Source organism: Aspergillus affinis (genome assembly GCF_023601865.1).
Source record: "Aspergillus affinis strain CMG 70 chromosome Unknown NODE_125_length_105666_cov_89_023118, whole genome shotgun sequence".
Classification (NCBI taxonomy): Eukaryota; Fungi; Ascomycota; class Eurotiomycetes; order Eurotiales; family Aspergillaceae; genus Aspergillus; species Aspergillus affinis.
Window position 1 is genome coordinate 49,202 of NW_026515906.1, and position 21,797 is coordinate 70,998.

The window sequence follows — 21,797 nt, forward strand, 5'->3', positions numbered from 1 at the left end:
ACCTGCCGGTATAAGCTCTTCATAGTCCGGCGCTTGAATTGAGATTACGAGTTATAATGCGTAGAAAACATCGACTTTGTGCGTGGATTGACCGATTTAGAATCAGGTGCCCTTATTAATGAACATGCAGATGTTGTAATAGACGAGAAAACAATTTATTGCATTGCCAAATTCTCAAATACATTCATGCTCACCGAAGGAGACGAGTGAAATCAACCGAAGAATTGCCTATATAATGCGGGCTACGGTCGGGTAGATGTCCACAATAACCTGTGTATAGGTGCAATACTCGAAACAGTCTTACCATGCCTACTATCTGGAGGGCTAAAGACAGCAAAGAGGCCTATGACAGCGCCCGCATCCACAATGTCTTCAACATGGAAAGACCGTCACATTTCCCTCGCGCCATCGTCAAGGCGACATGCGCGCAAGATGTCATTGACGCAGTGCAGACGGCAATTACGGAGCCCGAAAGATGCCAGGTTGCGGTCCGATCTGGCGGCCACTCGTTCTTCGTCTGGAGCTTGCACGACAACTCAATTCTGGTCGACCTGGGCGACTGGAAAGAAATGGCGGTGGATGCGAACACAGGCATCGCCGAGGTAACCCCCGGTGTGACAGGAGCTGAGTTGAATCAATACCTGCGATCACATCATGGCATGTTCTTCCCCGTGGGCCACTATCCGGATGTCGCACTGGGTGGGTTTTTGCTGCATGGTGGACAGGGTTGGAACTGTCGGGTAGGTCAGCCATGTTACTTGTTTGCCTTATTCTCAATATCAGCCGATTTGCTGACAGCTGGTGGGAGAAGAACTGGGGTTATGCCTGTGACAGAGTTGTGGCCGTGGAGGTTGTGACTGGGCAGGGCGAACTGCTGCTGTGCAACGAAGACCAGAATGAGGATTTATTGTTCACCGCCAAAGGCGCAGGGCCTTGTGAGTGCTCCTAGTTGATATTTTTTAAGGTAGTCCGTGGGATTTCTGCGAGAAGCTGACAAGAAATACCAGTGTTTCCAGGAATCGTGACCAAGTTCTATTTGAAACTGATGCCAGACCCAACCGGTGGCCTCCGAACGTCCGGATACATCTATCCTGTATCTTCATATCACGATGTCTTCAATTGGGTTCAATCTATCCTCCCCAGCGCGGACCAGGACACCGAGATTGTAGTGGTGGCTTTCTACCCAGAAAAACAACATGAGCCTTGTTTGAAAGTTCACTTTGTGACAATGAAATCAAATTCGGAAGCTGAATATACACTAAGACAGCTCCATCAAACTCGACCCCGAGGAATAATCACCGAGTGGGTGTGCAAAGAGGAAAGTCTGGAAAGTCTATTCGACAGTCAGGTTCAGGCAAACCCTCAAGAGCATTACTACTACGTAGATAATTACTACATTTCAAACCTAGCCGATGTCAAACAGGCCTTGAAGATATTCTGCTTGAGTGCTCCCAAAGGCAAGTCATTCGCGTTCTGGTACCCTCTATGCCTAGGCAATAGGCAAAATGTTTCCGACATGTCGTTGGATTTCCCAGGGGAACATTATTTGGCTGTTTATGCTATTGGTAAAAGCAAGGAAGAGGCCACCCTATGCAGGAAATGGGCGGAGAAAACAATGGCAAAATTCAAAGATCATGCGGTGGGATCATATCTCGGGGAGTGTGATTTGAAAATGGGCCATGATTGGAATTGGGGCCGAAATGCGGAGCGTGTTGCGACTGTTTGTCGAAGATGGGATCCGGATTCCTTGTTTTGCACAGTTCATCGTGGCAGAGATGCGCTTGAACAGGCAGACTAGTCATCGTTATTCTTAGCTCTTGGTCTGGAGCGATCTGCATATCTGTAATATGAAGTGCACTCGGCATATAATGAGATTTGTAGGCCGGGCTTAAAATTCTTACAGCATGTGAATGTCAGTATCTAACATTATTCATAAACAGTTCATGTTGTGTCAGGTTTGCAGTTGACGTGTCAACATCCAGGGTTATTTATAGATACAGGCGGTTTGAAAATGTAACCGAAGAAGTGATAACATAAATCAGGTATTCGACTGCGGGCAGAATCTTGAGCTTGAAGGTTTATGATGTACTGTGCATGGTGCAACGTAGATACTCTTCCTGTATTACCTGTTTCCACAGACATCCCAGTCAAAGAGGCCAAATGTCCTGCTTATATCACGCGGTAAAGGGCTCAATGTCCTCGGATGTGAGACGGCCTAGAGTCAACGGTCCAACGCAGACTAATAATATATTGTCGTAATGTCGAGCACCGGCGATAACCCATATGATGCAACTAGCATTGCTCCTCGAGGCGGTGTTCAAGTGGAGCTTAACTTTTATGAGCCGCCTGCAGATGGGTCCCAGCCATTTCAGTATGCCGGGGATCCACCAGAGGGTGTTCCAGCATTGAACTATGGGCAACCAGCGCTCCAAGTTCAACTACATGACATTCGCGGAAATGAGAGCGAGTATAACCTTGACAAAGATGCCTTTCAAGCCCTCTTTAACGTGCTATCAAATACCCCATACGAAACATTTCTCTCTGACGAAGCCGTAAAACGCGACTTCTACACCGAGGTCGAACGGCTCCTACTCGAACATATCCCTGGAGTCCACCGGGTCATTATCTTCGACCACGTCATCCGCATGGAACACAAAGACAGAGACAATACAGCCAGCAAGCCGCTGCATACAGCCCATGCAGATCAGACGGCGCGAGCAGCCGCTGCCCGCGTGCGACTGTCTGTTCCCGACCCGGAAGAAGCCGAGAGCTTGTTCCGTGGACGCTATCGCATCGTCAACGTCTGGAAGCCACTGAAGGGGCCTGTGCAATCTTGTCCGCTGGCGTTTGCGAGCGGGTCTTCAGTTAAGCCCGGGGAGTTGGTTCCTATTGAGTTCCGGTTGCCGCATCGCACGGGCGAGATCGTTGGGGTGGCATTTAGTCCGAGCCAGAGGTGGATGTACTGGTCTGGAATGCAGACGAATGAGTGTTTGCTGTTGAAGTGTAATGATTCAAATGAGGACGTGGCGATGCAGGTGCCTCATTCTGCGTTTGATGATCCGAGGACTCCGGTTGGGGCTTCGGGGAGGGAGAGTATTGAGGTTAGAGCTTTAGTGTTTGGATAATTGGGGCGAAATGAACAAAATGAGACCGAAGAAGAGGGAAATACTCATTGTTGATACAGTTTAATTGGCAGAAAATCCAGTTGAAAAATTAACTAATTTCGTGAATGTCTCGATTAAACCCTCGAGTGGTAACTTGAGGAATACTGTCAGCATTCTACATTCTAGCAAACATGCATGTGCTACCTTTATGTATGACGTGTAACCCATTTTACTCCGAGATACATCTGCATTGCGGCCATCTCGAAAGGAATGGAAAAATCTAGAATCACCGAAAAAATTGCCTCGCTGTGGCAATTAACCTTTTGGTGGCAGAATAAACATAATCCTTTAAACAAACAGCATGCTGGGCACAAGATCAGCACTAGTACCCACCTAAAAATCACGAACATGAAGGACTGTAAACCATTCGGGGTATTTCTTGCAATTAGTTCAGAATACTGGGAAAGGCCCACCGTGAGCCTCCTAACTAGTAGCTCAGAATAAGGTAGATTTAAATCGCCCTACAATTAGCTTCAACATTGCAAGATTGACATTAAAAACAAACAGCAAAATGTCAATACTAAAACCATTCGAAACGAGGTTGTTTATTAATGGAAAGGTAAAACATAACGCATACATTAATGTGAAAGCAAGAATGTTCTAAAACGCAGCACCTGCAGTTCTGTCCTTCCGACTCAGGAAAACAATTCTCGGTACGCAATCCGACAACAGAAGAGGAAATTACCCAAGGTTACCAAAATATTCTCCTTGAGACTTGCACTTCGTATATAGCAAATGTCACTAATATTTGCAGTTTACGAGGCAATTGAAACCGACGTTGATAATGCAGTCGCTGCAGCGAAATCCGCCTCTGCTACCTGGAAAAAGCTAAGTCCGGGCGAACGAGGAGTCTGCCTCCGCAGTTTCGCCGACCTCATCGAAGAATCTCAAGAGGAGCTGAAAACTATCGAGGCTATTGCTTCGGGAAAGCCGGTAAGCCAGTTCTTCGAGGCCCAGGCCGCGGCATCATTCTTCCGATATTTCGCCGAGGCAGGATGGAATGCCCAAGGAACAGCGAGCCTTAATACTCCTGATCATGTCAATGTTTCCGTAAAGCAGCCATTCGGAGTCGTGGCTTGCATCACACCTTGGAATCTCCCGATCCTTCTGTTTGCATACAAGGTGGCGCCGGCGCTGGCGGCAGGGAATACAGTCGTGCACAAGAGTAGTGAGAAGGCTCCACTATCAGTAAGCTATCTCGCCACCCCTTTGATACTTAGAGCACTATGATATTGACAATAATTCCACTAGGCGTTATATTTAGCTACCCTGGTAGATAAAGCAGGATTTCCGCCTGGCGTATTGAACATGATATCGGGATTTGGAACGCCGGCCGGCAGTGCCCTGGCGTCACATATGGATGTGCGCTGTTTAAGCTTCACTGGGTCTTCTCTCACAGGACAAAAAATTCAAATGGCAGCGGCGAGTTCCAACATGAAACACCTGCACTTAGAGCTCGGGGGCAAGTCACCGGCATTGATATTTCACGATGCAGATCTCCAAGCCGCGGCGGAGCAAACGGCAGCAAGTTTGACATTTCAGAGCGGGCAGACCTGTATAGCAAATTCTCGGATCTACGTCGAAGACTCCCTTGGGGAGGAGTTCATTGCCTTGTTCAAGGAGGCCTTCACTTCTTCTCGGATGGGCAACCCGCTTGACGGCGATACCTCGCAAGGGCCTCAGATCGATTCTACCCAACGAGATCGAATCGAATCATACATTAATATCGGGAGTCGAGATGGCATGTTTATATCTGGCGGAAATGTTGGGCCTGGACTTTTTGTCCAGCCGACCATCTTCGAGAATGTTCCCGAAAGCTCTCCACTGATGCAGGAGGAAGTCTTTGGTCCAGTGGTCGTGATTAACCGCTTCAAGTCCGAGACCGAAGCGATTTCACGTGCTAATCAAAATGAACTTGGTCTTTACTCGTCAGTATTTACTAGGGATATCGATAGGGCAATGCGTGTTGCGAGGCAGCTGGACGCTGGGACGGTGGCGATCAATTGTACCAGTCCAACATTGGCCTCGGATATGCCATTTGGTGGCTGGAAGAGAAGTGGACTTGGTCGAGAAGGATACATGGATAGCCTGGAAAGTTTCCTCGAGACAAAAACAATTCTCATGCGTGTTAATTCCTAGGTCTAGTGACTTGCTAGGTGTCGCTTGTGGTTCTTTCTCCTTCTTCAAAGATTACCTAGCCATCTCAGGATTAACTACGCAAGCATATTTGCTCTTCAGATACGAATTCGCGGTCAGATACAGGTGCTCACAAAATAAAGTCCTGAGAAATGCAAAGGGAGGCTTACATCTCTGCTGACTTTTGAGAGATAAAGAAATGTCATAGTTTATGCACTCTCTGTCATCATCCACCGCAGGAACAGTTTATCTTAGCCCTGATTTACGTCACTTCTGCATGTGTACACTTGGACAATTGAAAATCAGGCTCCGTGAGTACCCTATGATATAGGAAATTGCTATGTAACCAAAACGACATCTTTTGTATACGATAGTAACTTCAGGTCTCCTTGCGCGCAGGTTACGGAGGATTCCTGATCATGTTCATAAGAGTAGTAAATTCCTCCACATAACAAACTCAATCCGGCGGCTTTTTATTTGGTTAGAAATGGAGTGAGACAAAGGATAGTTGGCGTCAGGGATCGTTTTCTGGCTACGGCTGCTTGTAGTAACCAGGGCTAGGTGTACAGGCCCCTTGTCGTAGGACTCAATCCAATTGATTTAATCCTATAAGCTCTTCAACACATTCACTGGGTGAGTGGTATTTCTAATACTTCCCCACCCCTTCCAAAAGTATTCGGGAAGTTTTATTTGAACAGTTCACTGATCGTATGTAGTATGACTGCTTTACAGTGACAGAGTCAATTCAAACCGATTTATAGTATAGCCATCATAAGGTGGCCATGGTGTATTAGAGATTTCTAAACCCAAATATATCCCCTCATTGCCATCTCTTACCCATGCCCAGCAACAGATGAAACCTCTCATCAAGCCTTGCATCATCCAGAAATACACCCAACTTACACTGTGTTACAGTCACAGCACCGGGCTTCTGTACCCCCCTCATCGACATACACATATGAGCACATTCGACCACCACCGCCACGCCTTGCGGACTCAGGACCTCATCAACAGCCCTTGCGACCTGCTGCGTAAGCCGCTCTTGAACCTGAAGCCGACGAGCGTAGACTTCAGCAATGCGCGCGAGCTTAGATAGACCAATAACTCGACCTCGGGGAATGTAGCCGATGTGAATCTTCGAAGTATAGTAAGTTAGTACCCGGCTGGTGGCCAAACGCAGGTAAGATAAACTTACTTTACCCATAAACGGCACCAGATGGTGCTCACATAGACTGGAGATCTCCATGTCTTTGACCAAGACGAGCTCGGTGTGGTTAACGTCGAAAACTGCGTCGTTTACAACATCCAAGGGGCTAATCTTGTAGCCCTGGGTGAAGAACTTCAAGGCTTTGGCGTAGCGTTGAGGGGTCCGAAGGAGCCCGTCTCGACTGGGATCCTCACCGAGACATTCTAGGATTGTTCGTACTGCGGTGGCAATCCTTGTGTCAACCTCGGCACCGTCGTTGGGCTTGTGAGAGGGCACATTTGGGTCTTTCATTGACGGGTGTGTTAGTCTAGGCCCCATCGTGTTTCGACATACCAATATCTTCAATGCCTTTTTAACCTACCTTCTACAAGCGAAGGGGAGATTTTGCGGGAGGTGAAGATCCCATTGTCGGTAGAACCCTTTGTCCCATTGAGAGAGAGATTCAGGTCCAGTGGCGTGATACCATTGGAGCCCTCGGATAAAGCCCCATTACGCTTCATCTTCTCCACCGGGTTGGTGGTGGCTTCCATGTCTATCAAGTCGACCGATAACGAGCCCATTCTAACTCTTAGAGATTCAATGAGTAATTCAAAAAAAAATGAACGAAAAAGAAACAATGTAGTAACATCACGACCATGAACCAGACTCATGTTTAATTAAATGGAACACCGGGGTTAAATGGTTCACGGACATAGTAGGATGACGTGCCTTACCCCCGAAGTGTAAACCTGAAATTGGCCGATGTACAGTACAATTGTCATCTTACTACGCCTTAATGAACTTTGTTCCTTGATTCCAAGCCGAGTCACTTAGTGACTAGGAGGATGCTCGTTCTACATGGCTAGAATCGTGTCTATTAATCCCCTGTAGACTCATGTCGAGTACAGACGTAAAGCTAGGTTTCAGCTCAGTAAAGAATAATCAGTTCACTATTATATAGGATTCATGCAGCCGGGGTGTTGTATCGATTTCCTTTTGTTAGTTAACTATTACTTAGGACCGAGCCGAAGCAGATCGTGTATGTCGTCCGAACAGTCAGAGCTTGATCACATGCCAGTACCGACGATGTAGTACAGACTCTGAAGACTATAGTCAGCGGTTCATGAATGTGAGTCATGTTACTAGACGGAACTCTGAACTGTAGGCGGGGGTATCGCGTTGCAGAGGAGACTTTCGAGGCAGCCACTAATAGTCAACCACGGACAGATTTCGAACCATTGTGAAATTTTGACGCCCTGTCGGCAATCATCAATTTGAATCTACTGAATTTGCCCTGCTGCTTGTAATCTAGTCTGGCAATTCTCTCGAGAACATTGTTCTGGAGAACCTCATTTCGACCCTGGCAAATACTAAAGCAAGATTATGGCATGCGTAATATGAAAAGCAATTATATTGGTTAATAGGTCATTAGAGCTCAATACTAGTTTCGTTACTCCAGCCTTAACTCTTGTATCATTCTCAGATACTATCCCACAGTGAACAGTTCATACTTTGTCAGTTTGCTCTCAGTTTGCTCTCACTTTTTGACTACTGCCACTCAGCATGGGCTCCAATATGGATAGCACTTCCGATCCACTTGGAATAATGGAGAATCAAAGTGTTAAAAAACTTATCGAGAGTTTTATTCAAAGCCTTTCTTCAGAATCAACAGTTCTTTCGGTTGGCTGTCTGGCATCACTGCCTGTGCTCCTCCGACTTTCTTCTGCCGGTCATCAAATCTATGGCATTGACAGATGCCATAAAACAATCGGCCTCGTGAAGAGCCAAATTCCCGGACACTTCGACCCAGTCAGCGAGATAGAATACATGCCGCAGCAGACTTTCGATAGTATCCTAGTCATCTTATCTATCGACCAGCTGAGTCGGGCACAGATATGCTCCCTGGTTTTCAAGATGGGCGATTGGTTAAAGCCTGGTGGCTCAATTCTGTTGGTTACATCCCCAGCCGAGCACTTAGCCGTTGGCATATCTCATAACCAGACGGAGTATTATGTTCGCCAATATCCTCTGCACCGGAAGGGCGATGTTGTTCAATCCACCCTGCTTTCCTCTGGGGCTTGGATTTCCGTTTTCGCTAAAGCCGGATTGGTTTTCGATAATCAAGCAGATTTCCAGCTTCCGGGCGGAGAGAGCCGTCATTCAGACCCGCATTGCCTTATGTGCTTCCATAAATCCGAGAAGCATTCAGTTTTAGGGCCGTATCCTCTTCCCGATAAGTATCGAGGCCCTATTCCACTTAGCGAGGCAGCCTGGAAACCGTTTGTGGAGCGGTTGGTTCGCGATGAGTTTGGCTTCGTTCTACAGGTGCTAGAAAATAACCAACGAGTATTAGACGTTGGAAGTGGATATGGAAGTAAGAGGCGCATTCTTTGACCCCTTACCCTTACCTCCGTGAGGTCCAAGAATCTCATCCCTTCATTTATCCTAGGACTGCCAATCGAAGTTGCTGCTCGAACCGGAAAAGCCTACTCGATCGAGCCCAACGCCGACCGCAACAGCATCCAAGCGGCTAATGCTCGCGACCGCGGCGTAGAGATCGCCCAAGGGTCTGCCGAGAACATACCTTATCCAGATGGTCACTTCGACGCCGTAGTAGCCATGTGGGTTATGCACTACGTTGAGGACTTGGAGAGGTCACTCCGCGAAATAGTACGAGTCACGGACCGCTCTGCACCATTTTCCCGCATCGTGATCGTTCAAGGGGCACCGGATAATGAAATCATCGATTTGATGAACACCGTCTGCGCGCCTGTTAGTGCGTCGAACCCTCTCCCCAACCACCAGGGATACCTGCTGCACAAGGCAGTCGAGGTGTTCGCTGAGTGTGGCTTCGGAGACATTACCTTCCATCGAGTTGATGCGTACTGCGAGTTCAAAGAGCAGGAGCTATCGGAGCGATGCGAGAAAGCGGCGGAAGTGATTGCGGGACTATGGTGTCTTGAGGATAGCAACTTTGATGGAATGAAGGAGGCTCTGATTCCTCGACTGAAGTTCCATTTCCTGGATCGTCCTCATGCTATTGGAGATCAGGTGGCTCTTTTGGTGGCCAGACCGAGTGAGGAAAATTAAATTATATTTAAGCCTAGTAATGTGGTTTTATTGAAGTTTATCATTAATCTTCGTAGAGCTACGCGACCAATATCTTGCGTGATAGGTGAAAAATGCCCTCAAGCGCTCCTTTTAAGACACTCTCAGCATCTTCGACGAACGATAAAATACAAATGATCAGGATCCATCTTATGCGCATCCAAGGTCGGCGGCGCGAAATGATACGAGAAATGATCCTCCATCTCGAATCCAATTTCAGCGAACAAGTTCATCCAACCGCTCTTTGTCGCTGCGGACCCGTAGAAATTATGTCCCATAAAATACATCGATTTCTTGTCAGCCCATTCCCCGGACTCGTCATAGGCACTCGGGTCCTGAAATAGGCACTCGCTGGGGATAGTAGCCAGAACAAGTCGACCGTGTGGGTTCAGCCAGTCGTGGAACTTAGCCACCATAGATTGCGCCTGGGCTCGCGACATGTTAAACAGCGAGAAGATGGCGAATATAACGTCGAAGCGTTTCGCTGGCTCGTACTGGGTCATGTCAGACTTGACAAACTGCGCTTTTACCTGGTTGGTGGCAATATCAAGCATGTTCTGGGCGATGTCGATTCCGGTGACATGGTGGCCAGCCTGAGCGAGCCGATGGGATACTGGCTTTCCTGTTCCACATCCTACATCGAGGACTTGAGACTCTGGTTTGAGAAGGCTCAGGACTTGGTCAATCACTTGGTGCAAGCTGGGGTCTTCAGCAAAGGTTGCTTCGTAGTTTTTTGCGATATCATCGAACATTAGCTCTGCTTCGGCGGCCATGTTATTGTGATTTTTTTTACGGCAGGAAAGGCGATTGATGGTATAGTCACAAAAGCTCTTAGGAGTCGTACTCAAGTCGGCTTCTTTCAACTTTAAAACAGGTAGCTACTCATTGAATAGGCTACGTTGTTACACCAGCATTTTGTACCCACTAATTCAGCGCAAGATATTTTCGCCAGTCCGGCTTTTCTCCGATGAACATAGGACAGTCCCACTATTATCACAACATCTCAAAAATCATTTACATCTGTAGGTACTGACCTGTAACGCAGCGTAAGCATCGGCCATGATCAAAATTAGACCATACATATTGACAGGCCACGTAATCCCCTGAGATTAAAGACATCATATCCCTTGCCGGTTTGTGTTTTTGGGTCACCATTTGGATCATCCATGACTACCCGAGACAGATTCTGTCTGGTGGTTCGTTTCAAACCCACTTTGCGCCAGACTTTTCAGCAACTTTGTCTCAATGCCTTCTCATCACATTATTCAGATGCCCTGGGGATATAGGTGGAGGTCATCGTCGGCATTCATAATTACCTGTATCATCATCGCGCTATTTGCTGGCAAGGCTCTCATCCTGTCTCTCTTAACTATCAGCAGCCGTTCCTCAAGGCCTCGAGACCTACCTTTCTGTCTCCTTGGCAAATTTATTTCACTAAGAACGTACATATTCTGACTCTCTTTCATAGAAACGTTTCTCTATGGCTTTATCGTGCCAATATTACCCTACATCCTTGAGGAACGCAACAATGTCGATCCCGCTGCGATCCAACGCCTTACCTATCAGGTCCTCACCTTATATGGTGCGGTGGCAGTGGTAGCCGGGGTTCTAGTAGGTTACTCGGCCGACCGACTTGGATCTCGATTCCTGCCTCTGATACTTGGACTGGGCACTGCCTTTGTCGGGACACTCGTCCTAGCTATATCCACCAGATGTGAGTTGATACAATCATCTAGTATAGCGGAAGGCTATATTACATACTAAATCTTTTCTCAAAAGTGCCTGGTGTCTTCATCGGCCGAACACTACAAGCTATAGGTGGCGTAACAGCCTGGATCGTCGGCTATGCCACCCTCAGAGACACAATACAGGCCGAAAATATGGGAAAGATGTTTGGCCTCGTGAATAGTTTCGTGAGTGTCGGTGCTCTGTCGGGTCCGGCAATCGCCGGTTTGCTGCTCGAGCTGGCTGGGTATTGGGCTACCTGGTCAGTTGTTCTGGTCGTACTTCTGCTAGATATCATCATGAGAGTATTGATGATTGAAAATCCACGAAAGAAGCAGATGTATCACGATGACAGCGATGTGCATCATAGCATCCGCACAGAAGAAAGAAATAACAACGAGGGACTAGAGCATGCTGATGAACAGAGCCCACTGCTCACCAAGAATATGCACATGTCGGCCGTTTCCTTCTACCGGATCATACTCAGTCAGTCCAGGGTAGTTGTCGGCTTGCTATGCTACATGGCACATTCATCCCTCATTGCCGGTTACAATACCACGCTTCCAACGCATGTCAAGCAGGCCTTTGGATGGGGCAGTTTACCGACAGGTTTATTGTTTTTGGGTCTTCAGGTGCCCACTATGCTATTGAGTCCGCTGTTTGGCTGGCTGCGAGATATAATTGGAACTAGAATCCCAACATCTCTGGGTTTCATGCTCCTAGCACCTTTACTGTGGCTGTTAGGATCGGCCGATAAACTGGACTACTACCCATGGATTGGATCTGAGAAAAACGCCAAGATAATATACATTATCACCATCGTCGCCATTGGCTGTGTTCAGAACCTTTTGACAAGTGTCGGCACGATCGAAATCACTTGTAAGTTCCTTATCTTGCCGTCATGACACAAATAGCAACCCTATAAAACTAATTTTACCTCCACCGATAATAGGCACGGTCGATGACTTAGAATCCAAGCACCCCGGTATTTTCGGCCCTAATGGCGGATACTCGCGTAGCTACTCTCTTTCCAATGTCAGTTTCACAATGGGTCTACTTGTCGGACCGCTTCTCTCCGGTGCGTTGGCAGATACGGTGGGGTATTACTATATGAACTTGGTTCTCGGTATAATTGATATTAGATCTCGTGGCTCGGTCCCTTGAAGCTGACCATTTCTATAGCATCTATTTGCGTTATTCTGTCGCTTCTATCTTTCACTTTCTTGACAAGTAAATCATCGATCAGATCTAGAAGACTGGATAATTCTGATGAGTAGTTGTGAATGGTTGCTGTATCTGTGAAGGGGGCTTCTAGTCCAACTGGCATTTGGATGATGAATTTCCTCTCCGTGGCTAAAATATACATTTATCGCTGTTCATGCCATCTAGTACAAAATTTGTATCACTCCCCGACCTATTTAGTACGCCACCATACCAGTTGCTGTACATGATATTTATTCACGCACGGGCTAAGCGCTCCAAATTGGCGACTATTCTTATCAATCTGAGCATTTCTGCAGAGGTCGTGAGAACCGGTTCCTGTATCGGAACGCCTGTCGGAAACATCTCCTCGTAACGTGCGAGGGTCGGAATTTGGGTGATGGTTTCAGGGTCTTCATATCTCGGATTAGCCGCCGGAATCGGCTCAAGGTAGTGATACGATTAAGCACGATCAAGTTCCTGGTGATGAGGTGCGCGTTGAGAGTGAATATGCCTCTCGCATACGCAGAAACAGCTCTCGAGCCCGAAAGAGTCATCGATCTGCAGGAAAATTATCTCTGCCGCGAAATTGTCTCGGAACACGTCCATTGCTGCGAAGGATCTGAATGTAGGCTTGGGATTCGTAGGGTTGCTCTTCGTAGGTCGGGCAACACGAGGGATCATTGGGATAGCTAGAAGACTACATAATACTCGTAGGTAAATATGCCAGAGACTATTCACCTCCTGGGAGACGTACATGCCTTCCCTGTTCGGTGTGAAGTAGAAAAGGGCTTATGTCGCTGGGTTTTGTGTAACTTTGTATAACTACGGGTGCTGATATAATTTGTGTACACTACTTTTTCATACAGCATTCAACCATTCAAAGCCTTCCGAAGCGCACTATGTGCAAGACGCTTCAACTCGCCACTCAACTCCTTCACAAATTCCACCTGCATTCGAAATGCAACAGGTGCTTCCGGCCACAAATATGCCGTAATGCGATGCGGGACTTTCTCTATAATATCCAAATCTGCCTGACAGCCCGGGTCAAGCGGGTGAAGAAGAAAATTGCAGAAAATATGAATCATGACAGCGGTGAAATACGGGAGACAGAACCTACGGAATCAGCATATAAACCCTCATCACAGAGCGATCAGCTCAGGCTTACAGCAAGTTATAGCGATGGAACTCGAGCTCGGACTCGGAAAACTTTCGCAAAAGCGATCGGCTAGCTTCGACGCTGATTGCCAGGCTGGAGCCCGGGCCGTGGGTATTCTGGTTCTGGGCCCAGGAGCTACAGCGACCGCTTGCTTGGTGGATAGTGGCCATGCAGTAGTGATATTGTAGTTGCATGATGGACGATGGCATGCTTCCCGCGTCAGAGGGTCGATCGGTGAATGTGGGTCTGTTTTCGACTGGGATCGAAAGCTTCCAGTTCTCTAACAGCTCATCCAGGTCTCGGATTGTGCGGAGTAGCTGGGCATCGGTTTGTCGAAGTGCGGAAACAGCATACAGGCGACGGTATATTTCCGACTGGACGATTGAGAGACGGATAAATGGGAGAAATAGAGGCGAACAGGTGCTAGGGGTAGACGAATCACCATAGCAGTCCGGAACAGAGAGATCACAGTGAGCGTCGTTGAAGTTTGGAGGTAGACCGCTCCGCAGGCTATGTTCATGGTCCACGATATAGCATAGCCAGAACAGCGTGCGGATGTGTCGCTGCAGTGGTAATGACGGCGCATCCATATGGGTGGGAATTATATTTCCTTCGAGATGAAAGGTAAATCTAGTTGCTGCGGCTATGAGAAGCTCCTGGGTAAACAGGTCGCCAACTATAGCTTGGCTGTGGATGCACTGTTATGAGAGTCATTAGCAGTAGAGAACTTATCTACACGACTAGGGAAATTTCACCAGTATTAGAAGTGTTTGCAGGCCGTCCAGGGTGACAGAGTCACTGAGAACTTTGGGCAGCAAGTAATACGCCTCAGACGCAAACTCGGCCATTTGACCCATATCCGAAGAATTGCAAAACATTGACCCCATGGCAAGAAATGCCATCACGCATGCTCTAGCGCTGATATCACTGGGAGATGTAGGAGACAACTCTTGATGATAGGCTGCGCGGATAGTATCTTCGAAAAGCGAAGGTGTTATGAAGGGAAATATATGACTGAATACAGAGGATGTATAAGAGCTCACAACTCTATATAGCAATGACTTGCTTGGAAGAGGCACTGGACGGTGAGATGTGGATCCAGTAGTGGTCACCGACCCACTTGCAAAAGACGTGCGATTCCAATCCGGTGAAAATTGGCTTAGGTGAACGTCTTCCCCAGTTTGCCCCTTGATCCATTCTCTGCCACTAAGAGAAAAAAACGGCAGCCCGTTGAATGCGCAGATGTTACCAAGGGTTAACCTCGGATTATGAGGTCTATCTGTGGGTCTGGGAGCAAATGCAGGGGAGGGCCCACCTGAACTGGACTTATGAGAGACTGCATTCTGCTAGCGTCGAAATTGGATTCGATTTATAGGGAGGAGAGATTGGTTGGCCATGTCATACATACCATCAAGGTCGAGAAGCAAATATTCCCGTGGAGGTGATCGAGAGGGTAAACGCGTAGGCTCAGAGCTTATTGCCACTAAGCACTCCTTGTTCGTTCAAGATCAACACGACAATAACTTACTTGGTATGGTGCAATTGCTGATCTTTGAAACGCTCCGCATTGCGCGTAAACGTACAGGCGATATTATGATGATAACACCAATTGCATTTCGGAGAGGCTCGATCACATTGAATCTGTATATCCATAAACGGGTCATTCACACGCCTCGATTGCATACAGATTCATTAAGACGAAAGGAAGTCGTTACCTTCTTTTTAAAGCAGGAATCGCAGGCGCGACATTTTCGACGGCGACGAATTACTCGTTTAGGCTTAGTAGTCTTGTCAATGGAATTCGAGTCAGACATGACAAGAGACCGGGAGCCTGTTTGGTGACGGCTGCAGACCACAGAGAGGTACAAAGACGGACACTTTGTTCCTGGACTGGTTGATTGTAGCCTGGTGGCAGAGGAGAGAGGAGAGACGAGAGAAGAGAAACGAGACGAGAGCGGGAGTCTCTATCGTCCGCTGACTAAGCGGGGATAACTAACTAACTAACTAATTAGTTAACTAGTTAGTTTGGGGTGGAGGTGGGTAACAGCTGATAATTTATTATTCGGGTCTCCACTTAAGAAGAGTTACACAAGGAAAGTATGTTATTCGTGCGTCTAACACTCATCTATATATATTGCCCAGTGAGTTTTCCTATTGACCTGGAGGATACTAGGTTCGGTATTGCAGCGCACATACATTCGCTGACTGGCTAGAGACTCGTACCACAACCTGCCATGCTAGCGCAGAAGCTCTTACCTTTCCCTCTTGTCTGGGCGGACATGGTGCCACTCACACATGCACCTTGTGCAAGACCGACACCCTGTGTTCCGCTGATGCAGTTTCCAACCATACCTGCGGTGATTTTCACATAGGTTGGATTGGAAGGGTATATCTCACGGTGAATTCCTGGATCGCGAGCGTAGGGGCCGTAAAAAGCCTTCCTTGACAGGTCTTCGTGGACATTACAGTACTCTCTGCTGTCACTGCGGCTATATGACCGTCGCTGCGCTTTCTCCCAGCACGATTCAAGCTGGGCAGTTTTGGTCTGCATTGTCTTTGGATCCACCATGGGCCAAGATGCGAACTGCATTGTGGGAAGAAATATGCGGGCCTTTTTTTTCACCCCCATCATTGGTCTTATGGGCATTGGCGTGAAGAAGAGCAGCGTTGGCTTTGGTATGTAGGGCGGACGGCGTAATCAACCTGCCAAGTCCCTGATTGTTGGACTCACGCACCGCCTCACAATACCAGCAGATACTTGGTATTGTCTTGTGGTCCATGCAAAGGCATCGTTGAGCTTTATCTCGTCGATTTTGTCGTCATGATTGATAAATATGCCCCCCGTTTGCGCACTCGAGAACGTGTAATAACGGGCGGGAGAAAGCTGGTGCGTGTGCCAAATCAGGTCTACATCGAGAGTGGGCACAACAGCATGGCCTTTGTTCTTGGCTATCATTTGGAAGAACACTCCATATTTGCTAATAAAGTGACCCATGGTGGATCTCAAATTTGGCGAACGTAGCCAACCGAGCTTGTCCATCTTGTCCACAAAAGTCCCTTGCCGTATGACCGCCCCCATCAAGTCGATGGCGAAGGGGGATGAGTTGTCCCAATAACTGGAGAGCATATTGCGAAGAGAAATTCGCTCTGGCATGCTTGAATTCCCGGAAGCCAGTTTTGTTTTGCTCACGCGACGTATTAATGAACGACTCCTCAAGAAATTCTCAAGGTAGTCGCGTATGGTTTCAATGGTGGTGCTTTCATTTTCAGTGAAATCTTTTAGCTGCAGGAGCTGGCTTCTGATGCCTTCCTTGATAAGCCGGTTTTGGAATGACACGTTATCTCCATTTTCATAGTCAGCGGGAGTGCCATTCTGCGACAAAAGCGTGCCCGGCATAGGCAAATCATCTTTCAACAACTTCTGCACATCACTGCGAAACTTTTGTACCCGATACAGTCATGTGTGGTTTTGAATTGACATGATGGGCACGAAACCCGCAAAGATTTGTCCCCATATCCAATGCAGTGTGCGAAAGCGACATCTATAACACATTTAATGGATCCTTCCGTCCAGGGAGCAAGGATCTCCTGCTTACAACCGAAGCAAAGTAGAGATTTTGTGGGGCCGTCGTGAACATTTTCCCAGGAATGACCAGTTTTTGTCTCGAAATTTATTCTCGCTTCGCTGCCCGGCCAGAAGTTAAGCGTCTCATCATCGATGGAGGCGTTGATTACATCCCATGGAAATCCCGTTGCCCAGACGCTCATCTTACATTGGCGCAAACAATCCTCGAGAAAGGCACGCGGGTTAAGCATATACGCATGCCAGACCATGATAACATCTAGTTGGAAGTTAGAAAAAAAAAATAACACAGCTCCAAAATTCAGAATATCTGACCAAGTGGTGGCATCGTATTGGCGGTCCATACTATTTTGGCTTCACTTGAACCATTCAGCATTGAGATGCGATTGGTATTCAGACTCGGTAGGCAAGTCTGCCACCAGACAGTGAATCGGTCCACAGCTCTGGCCACATAAACAGCCCATCTTTTTTCTTGAATGCGAGCAGCTGCCTGCGCTTGCTTATGTGGGCCTGCAAAGTTCCTGACCTCACTATCGTGGATTCCGAAGAGTTTTTCCGTTCCTCTAGGTAATGGAGTTGCTAAGTTTGGCGGTTGCGGACAGAAACTTCAGGTGGGTGATAAATTCATCAATAACCACCGCTTACTCAATACTAGTGTTATGAAATGCACAGGGGAAGGAGGGCAGAATGACACTGTATCGGCTATACGCACGTAGCCTACTGAGGAGCGAATGCTTTCTGAATGATAGGGCTCTTAATTCTCTTGTATAACGATTCTATCTCTTCTTCTATGGGTAGATCAAGGGGTAAGTTCCTCAGGGGTTCGAGTGTGCGGGCCAAGCCGCTAGATCACGTAATCCCATGGATTCGTATCAACTAGAAAATCGATCATGAGATAGCCTGTGCGATACTTTTGGTCGTCGGTACGTTGGTGATTCATCGATGGGCTCGGTTATAGAAGCATATGATGGAGGGTTGGATGCTGCCTCAGCACTTTTGCTACTGTGGGCAAGAATTGGATTCCCCATTTCTGGAGAAGTCAACGGTAGACGAGAAGATGCAAACCGAAAAATAAGAAAGGCAAGGAAAAACGAAAGTAGACAGGCAACAAAGGAGAAATGTGAAGGTCCAAAATACCCTGGGGGAAGATCATCGCGTTCTGCCGTGTGCGCATAACATAGCCACAACTGAGTCCAAGTGGGGCTAGGAGGCTATGATGGCATTATGCAATGGGAGGAAGACAACTCTTTCCCTTATGACTTAGCCTTTATATCCCTTACGAGAAAACATTAGAATCAAAGCCCGGTTGTTGTCGAACTTTTATCATATCTCTAGTGTTTGTAGTTCCAAAATGCTTTCCGTTTATGAGAGCAACAAAGCGCACAGGACATCCTCCAGGTCATCCAGAACTAACCCTCCCATCTCTTTTTTATAGGCTATTCATAAATACATTTCCATTTGGTTGTAGCATTATAAATTTCTCTTGAAGTCCATTATATTTTAATTACTTATCCGTACCTTGCATTAAACACTCAAATTGCAAGCTGAGCGTTGGCCCAACCTTAAAAAGCGTTGCGTTGTGATGGCACGAAGTTCACTTGGGAAGTAGATCCAGGGTATGGAGGGGGCGGATCATCTTTGTCGAAGGATAAGTCGACTGGTGTTTCATTTGCTGCTTTGTAGGTGAGTTGGTAGTCCATACCCCGCTGTCACAAGAGCCTTACAGTCGGTTCCATTCTTTCCTTGGAAATCTGATGATGAACATGCGCATGACTTTTCACAATTGGAAGTGTTTGCAGTTGAAGAAACAGATTGGTATTCCATTCCAGAAGAAGCTTTAGTCATATTGAGATCTGTTTCACGCTGCTGCCTCCTTCCCGGCTTCGCGGACTTTTGTCGTCGCGACCGGGCAGCATGATACGGAGATCCTAATAAGAACATTGTCTTCGAAAGTTCGAATGATGAGTGTATAATTGCGGGTGTTGATAGAGATGAAGATTTAATTTACCCGAGATAAGTGTTTGATACAGAGGCTTTAGGTGCTCTTATAGGTGCTCTTATAGGTGCTCTTATAGTAGGAACGCAATATTCACAGCCTCGATCCTAACAAGCTCATGTCAACAAATTAAGGCACCATGAGATGATCTCTTACATTCAGGAGAGGATTGCGAAGAAGACCCGAACTTAACTGGAGCCCTAGAACTTGTAGTTACTATACGTCCAGGTAGTGCGATAGCCGAATCGGTGCGGTATTAATAAAATCAAGGGCCCGCACTCTGGCTCCACCTAGGGGAACAAGGCGATCACTTGGCATTGACTTCCTATCGTACTGCCACAAGGCTGTGTAGCGAGAAAACTGGCTCTCGGAAAGAGAGTTTCAACTGAATTCCCGAGCCTTGTTGATTTATATGATTTATAAAATCCTAAAATTGCTGTTTTTTAATGGATGTGACCTGAACCGCTTGATTAACATTGATCATGCATAGAACTAATGGGCAGCACAATTACATGTCCCCTAAACGATAATATATGTGTAGGCAAGCAGGGTGTTCAGCGTCAACCGGAAGCACGAATCATTTTTATGCACTTGTAGCATTTTTTTTAGGTGGGATTCCTTCTGATCTTCAATCGGGAAGATGTTCTAAACCGGTTTGCCCCTGATTTGACGTCATCATACCAACTGGCGGTGTCCTAACAGAGCCTTGTAGGCCATTTCTACTAGGCTAGTAGTAACAAAAGTCTTATATATCGGCACCAATGAAAGTGCTGGAATTACGACCGAGTCAGGCCTTGGTCCCATCTCCAATACTTGTCGATGTCCGCGGGCTCCGAGCGCGGGACTCTCAGAGATCCCAGGGCCACGGAGTGTCAGTTCACAATTGTATTACAACTTCCGTCTTCATACTCTTCTTCTTTTTTGCAGACAAGCATTTCCGAATTAGTTGAAAAACTTATGTTCTCTGTGGGGCACCGGATGCATGCTAACGAATTGATCATACTTCATCTAGCCCGGTGCTCTATGTGGCTTCTGATTAGGCGATCTATAGATATCAAGAGGCCAAGTCGTTCAATCTTGAGAGTACCGAGAGATATTGAGTCTATTTATAACCTAGTCCCTATTTGTCTCTACGTCGGACGTCCATCACTCTGCGAGAAGGATAAAAATATAATTCCAAGGTTCGGCAAACTGCTGCAAATAATGCAATGGCAGTCCAATTTCTAGAATGTATCACCAAGGCAAGAGTCTATTATACTTTGGCGAGGTGAACTACTGTATGCCAATCACTGGGCTGAAGCAAACAATGAGCAAAGGACGTACAAACCAGCCACGCCAAGGGCGGTCCAACCGGGGTAAGGCCCGGAAACCCCAAAGGCAAACATCACAAAAGCGGCACCAGTCAAGCAAATGATGTTTATCACAGGTAGTGATCGCACAAGCAAGCTAGGACCCTCTCCCTTACGTCGCTTTTTCGATACAATAGTAGCGACCATGAAGGAGAAAAGGATACCATAGAAGATGCAAAAAGTCAATACCAAAGGTGTTAAGCCCCAAGGGTAAAAGGAAATCTGCAAAAACCCCAGGTCTTCCAGGCCGTTAAATGTGCACGCCCGTATGAGACACCAAAGAGAAAGAGAAACAACAGAGAGAACCAGCGTTACAGCGGGAGCGGTCAGAGAGCCGGATGCGTAGTAAAGCTCGTAGTCAGGATGATCATTGAAGGTCCGACGGGCCAAATCTCGCGAAACCGGTAAGGGGAGCTCGCTGTAGGCCGGAAGTTCAGAGGTGTCCTCACTGAGATCGACCGAAACAGAGCACATTTGGCCCTGAAGCTCCTCCACTTCTTGAGTCTTAGATTCTTGAGATGTGTCAGCAAGTACTGGAAGAGCTCAATTGCAGATACACTTCGAACTCACCCGGATAGAAAAACTCAAAGGCATTTACCAAAGGAATAGCAAGAAGTGCAATAGACCTGACCTGACCGAAGCTCCACTCCTTGTCTTTATCGGGAAAGAGACGCACGGTGTTGAACAAACGCTGAACACCCCAAATGAAGTCTGGGCTGGGAATAAATAGCCTGCATGGTCCCGGTACCTGACCTGTTCAAACACATTCCACTCGAACTACGTCGCCAATAGCCAAGCCGCGAGACTTCTCCATTATGGCGATCGATTATCGACATGGACTTTCTGTATTCGAGCTGATCGTGTACTTCCCTACCTAGAGGTGGAATCGAATAGGGGTTTTTCCTATTCGTATTCGAAAAGATCTTTATATGGTCTTATTCGAATCCGAAAATAATTAGGGACCCATTATTCGTATTCGATATTCGAATATTCGAAATTCTTAGCAGAATTTTCGATCTCGTGAAATTATTGGCTGACGCCCCATTAAATCCCGCGCGATTTAGCGTGTTTTTGTCGCGTACATTTTATTTACCTCAATATCTCCTGCACATTTCTGAGAGAATAGTTCGAGATATCCAAGCTTCTCTATCTTATCCCAATGAGCGACAGCTGTATTTATTCATTACTTAC

At 47.0% G+C, this 21,797-nt stretch overlaps 7 protein-coding genes across 7 annotated transcripts; 3 read left to right on the forward strand and 4 right to left on the reverse strand.

Moving 5' to 3' along the window:
* Positions 1-305: 305 nt before the first annotated feature.
* On the forward strand, positions 306-1,798 carry KD926_001281 (FAD-binding oxidoreductase; the record flags this gene model as incomplete). The annotated part of the gene is made up of 3 exons (XM_053104975.1): positions 306-740; positions 809-935; positions 1,008-1,798. 3 exons carry the CDS (start codon positions 306-308, stop codon positions 1,796-1,798), a joined length of 1,353 nt encoding a protein of 450 aa, XP_052951805.1.
* Positions 1,799-2,258: 460 nt separating this feature from the next.
* Positions 2,259-5,303, forward strand: KD926_001282 (aldehyde dehydrogenase; the record flags this gene model as incomplete). The annotated part of the gene is made up of 3 exons (XM_053104976.1): positions 2,259-3,093; positions 3,919-4,352; positions 4,416-5,303. The coding sequence occupies 3 exons, from the start codon at positions 2,259-2,261 to the stop codon at positions 5,301-5,303; spliced, it is 2,157 nt and encodes a 718-aa protein (XP_052951806.1).
* An 896-nt stretch (positions 5,304-6,199) lies between these two features.
* KD926_001283 (GTP cyclohydrolase I) lies at positions 6,200-7,037 on the reverse strand (the record flags this gene model as incomplete). Its single annotated transcript, XM_053104977.1, has 4 exons — positions 6,200-6,204; positions 6,255-6,435; positions 6,496-6,791; positions 6,869-7,037. 4 exons carry the CDS (start codon positions 7,035-7,037, stop codon positions 6,200-6,202), a joined length of 651 nt encoding a protein of 216 aa, XP_052951807.1.
* A 1,024-nt stretch (positions 7,038-8,061) lies between these two features.
* Positions 8,062-9,576, forward strand: KD926_001284 (putative 2-heptaprenyl-1; the record flags this gene model as incomplete). The annotated part of the gene is made up of 2 exons (XM_053104978.1): positions 8,062-8,860; positions 8,936-9,576. 2 exons carry the CDS (start codon positions 8,062-8,064, stop codon positions 9,574-9,576), a joined length of 1,440 nt encoding a protein of 479 aa, XP_052951808.1.
* A 122-nt stretch (positions 9,577-9,698) lies between these two features.
* On the reverse strand, positions 9,699-10,367 carry KD926_001285 (class I SAM-dependent methyltransferase; the record flags this gene model as incomplete). Its single annotated transcript, XM_053104979.1, has 1 exon — positions 9,699-10,367. One exon carries the CDS (start codon positions 10,365-10,367, stop codon positions 9,699-9,701), a length of 669 nt encoding a protein of 222 aa, XP_052951809.1.
* Positions 10,368-13,391: 3,024 nt separating this feature from the next.
* Positions 13,392-17,075, reverse strand: KD926_001287 (putative C6 transcription factor; the record flags this gene model as incomplete). The annotated part of the gene is made up of 5 exons (XM_053104980.1): positions 13,392-13,635; positions 13,688-14,376; positions 14,434-14,654; positions 15,935-16,223; positions 16,410-17,075. 5 exons carry the CDS (start codon positions 17,073-17,075, stop codon positions 13,392-13,394), a joined length of 2,109 nt encoding a protein of 702 aa, XP_052951810.1.
* Positions 17,076-20,543: 3,468 nt separating this feature from the next.
* Positions 20,544-21,200, reverse strand: KD926_001288 (uncharacterized protein; the record flags this gene model as incomplete). Its single annotated transcript, XM_053104981.1, has 2 exons — positions 20,544-21,110; positions 21,177-21,200. 2 exons carry the CDS (start codon positions 21,198-21,200, stop codon positions 20,544-20,546), a joined length of 591 nt encoding a protein of 196 aa, XP_052951811.1.
* Positions 21,201-21,797: the final 597 nt, after the last annotated feature.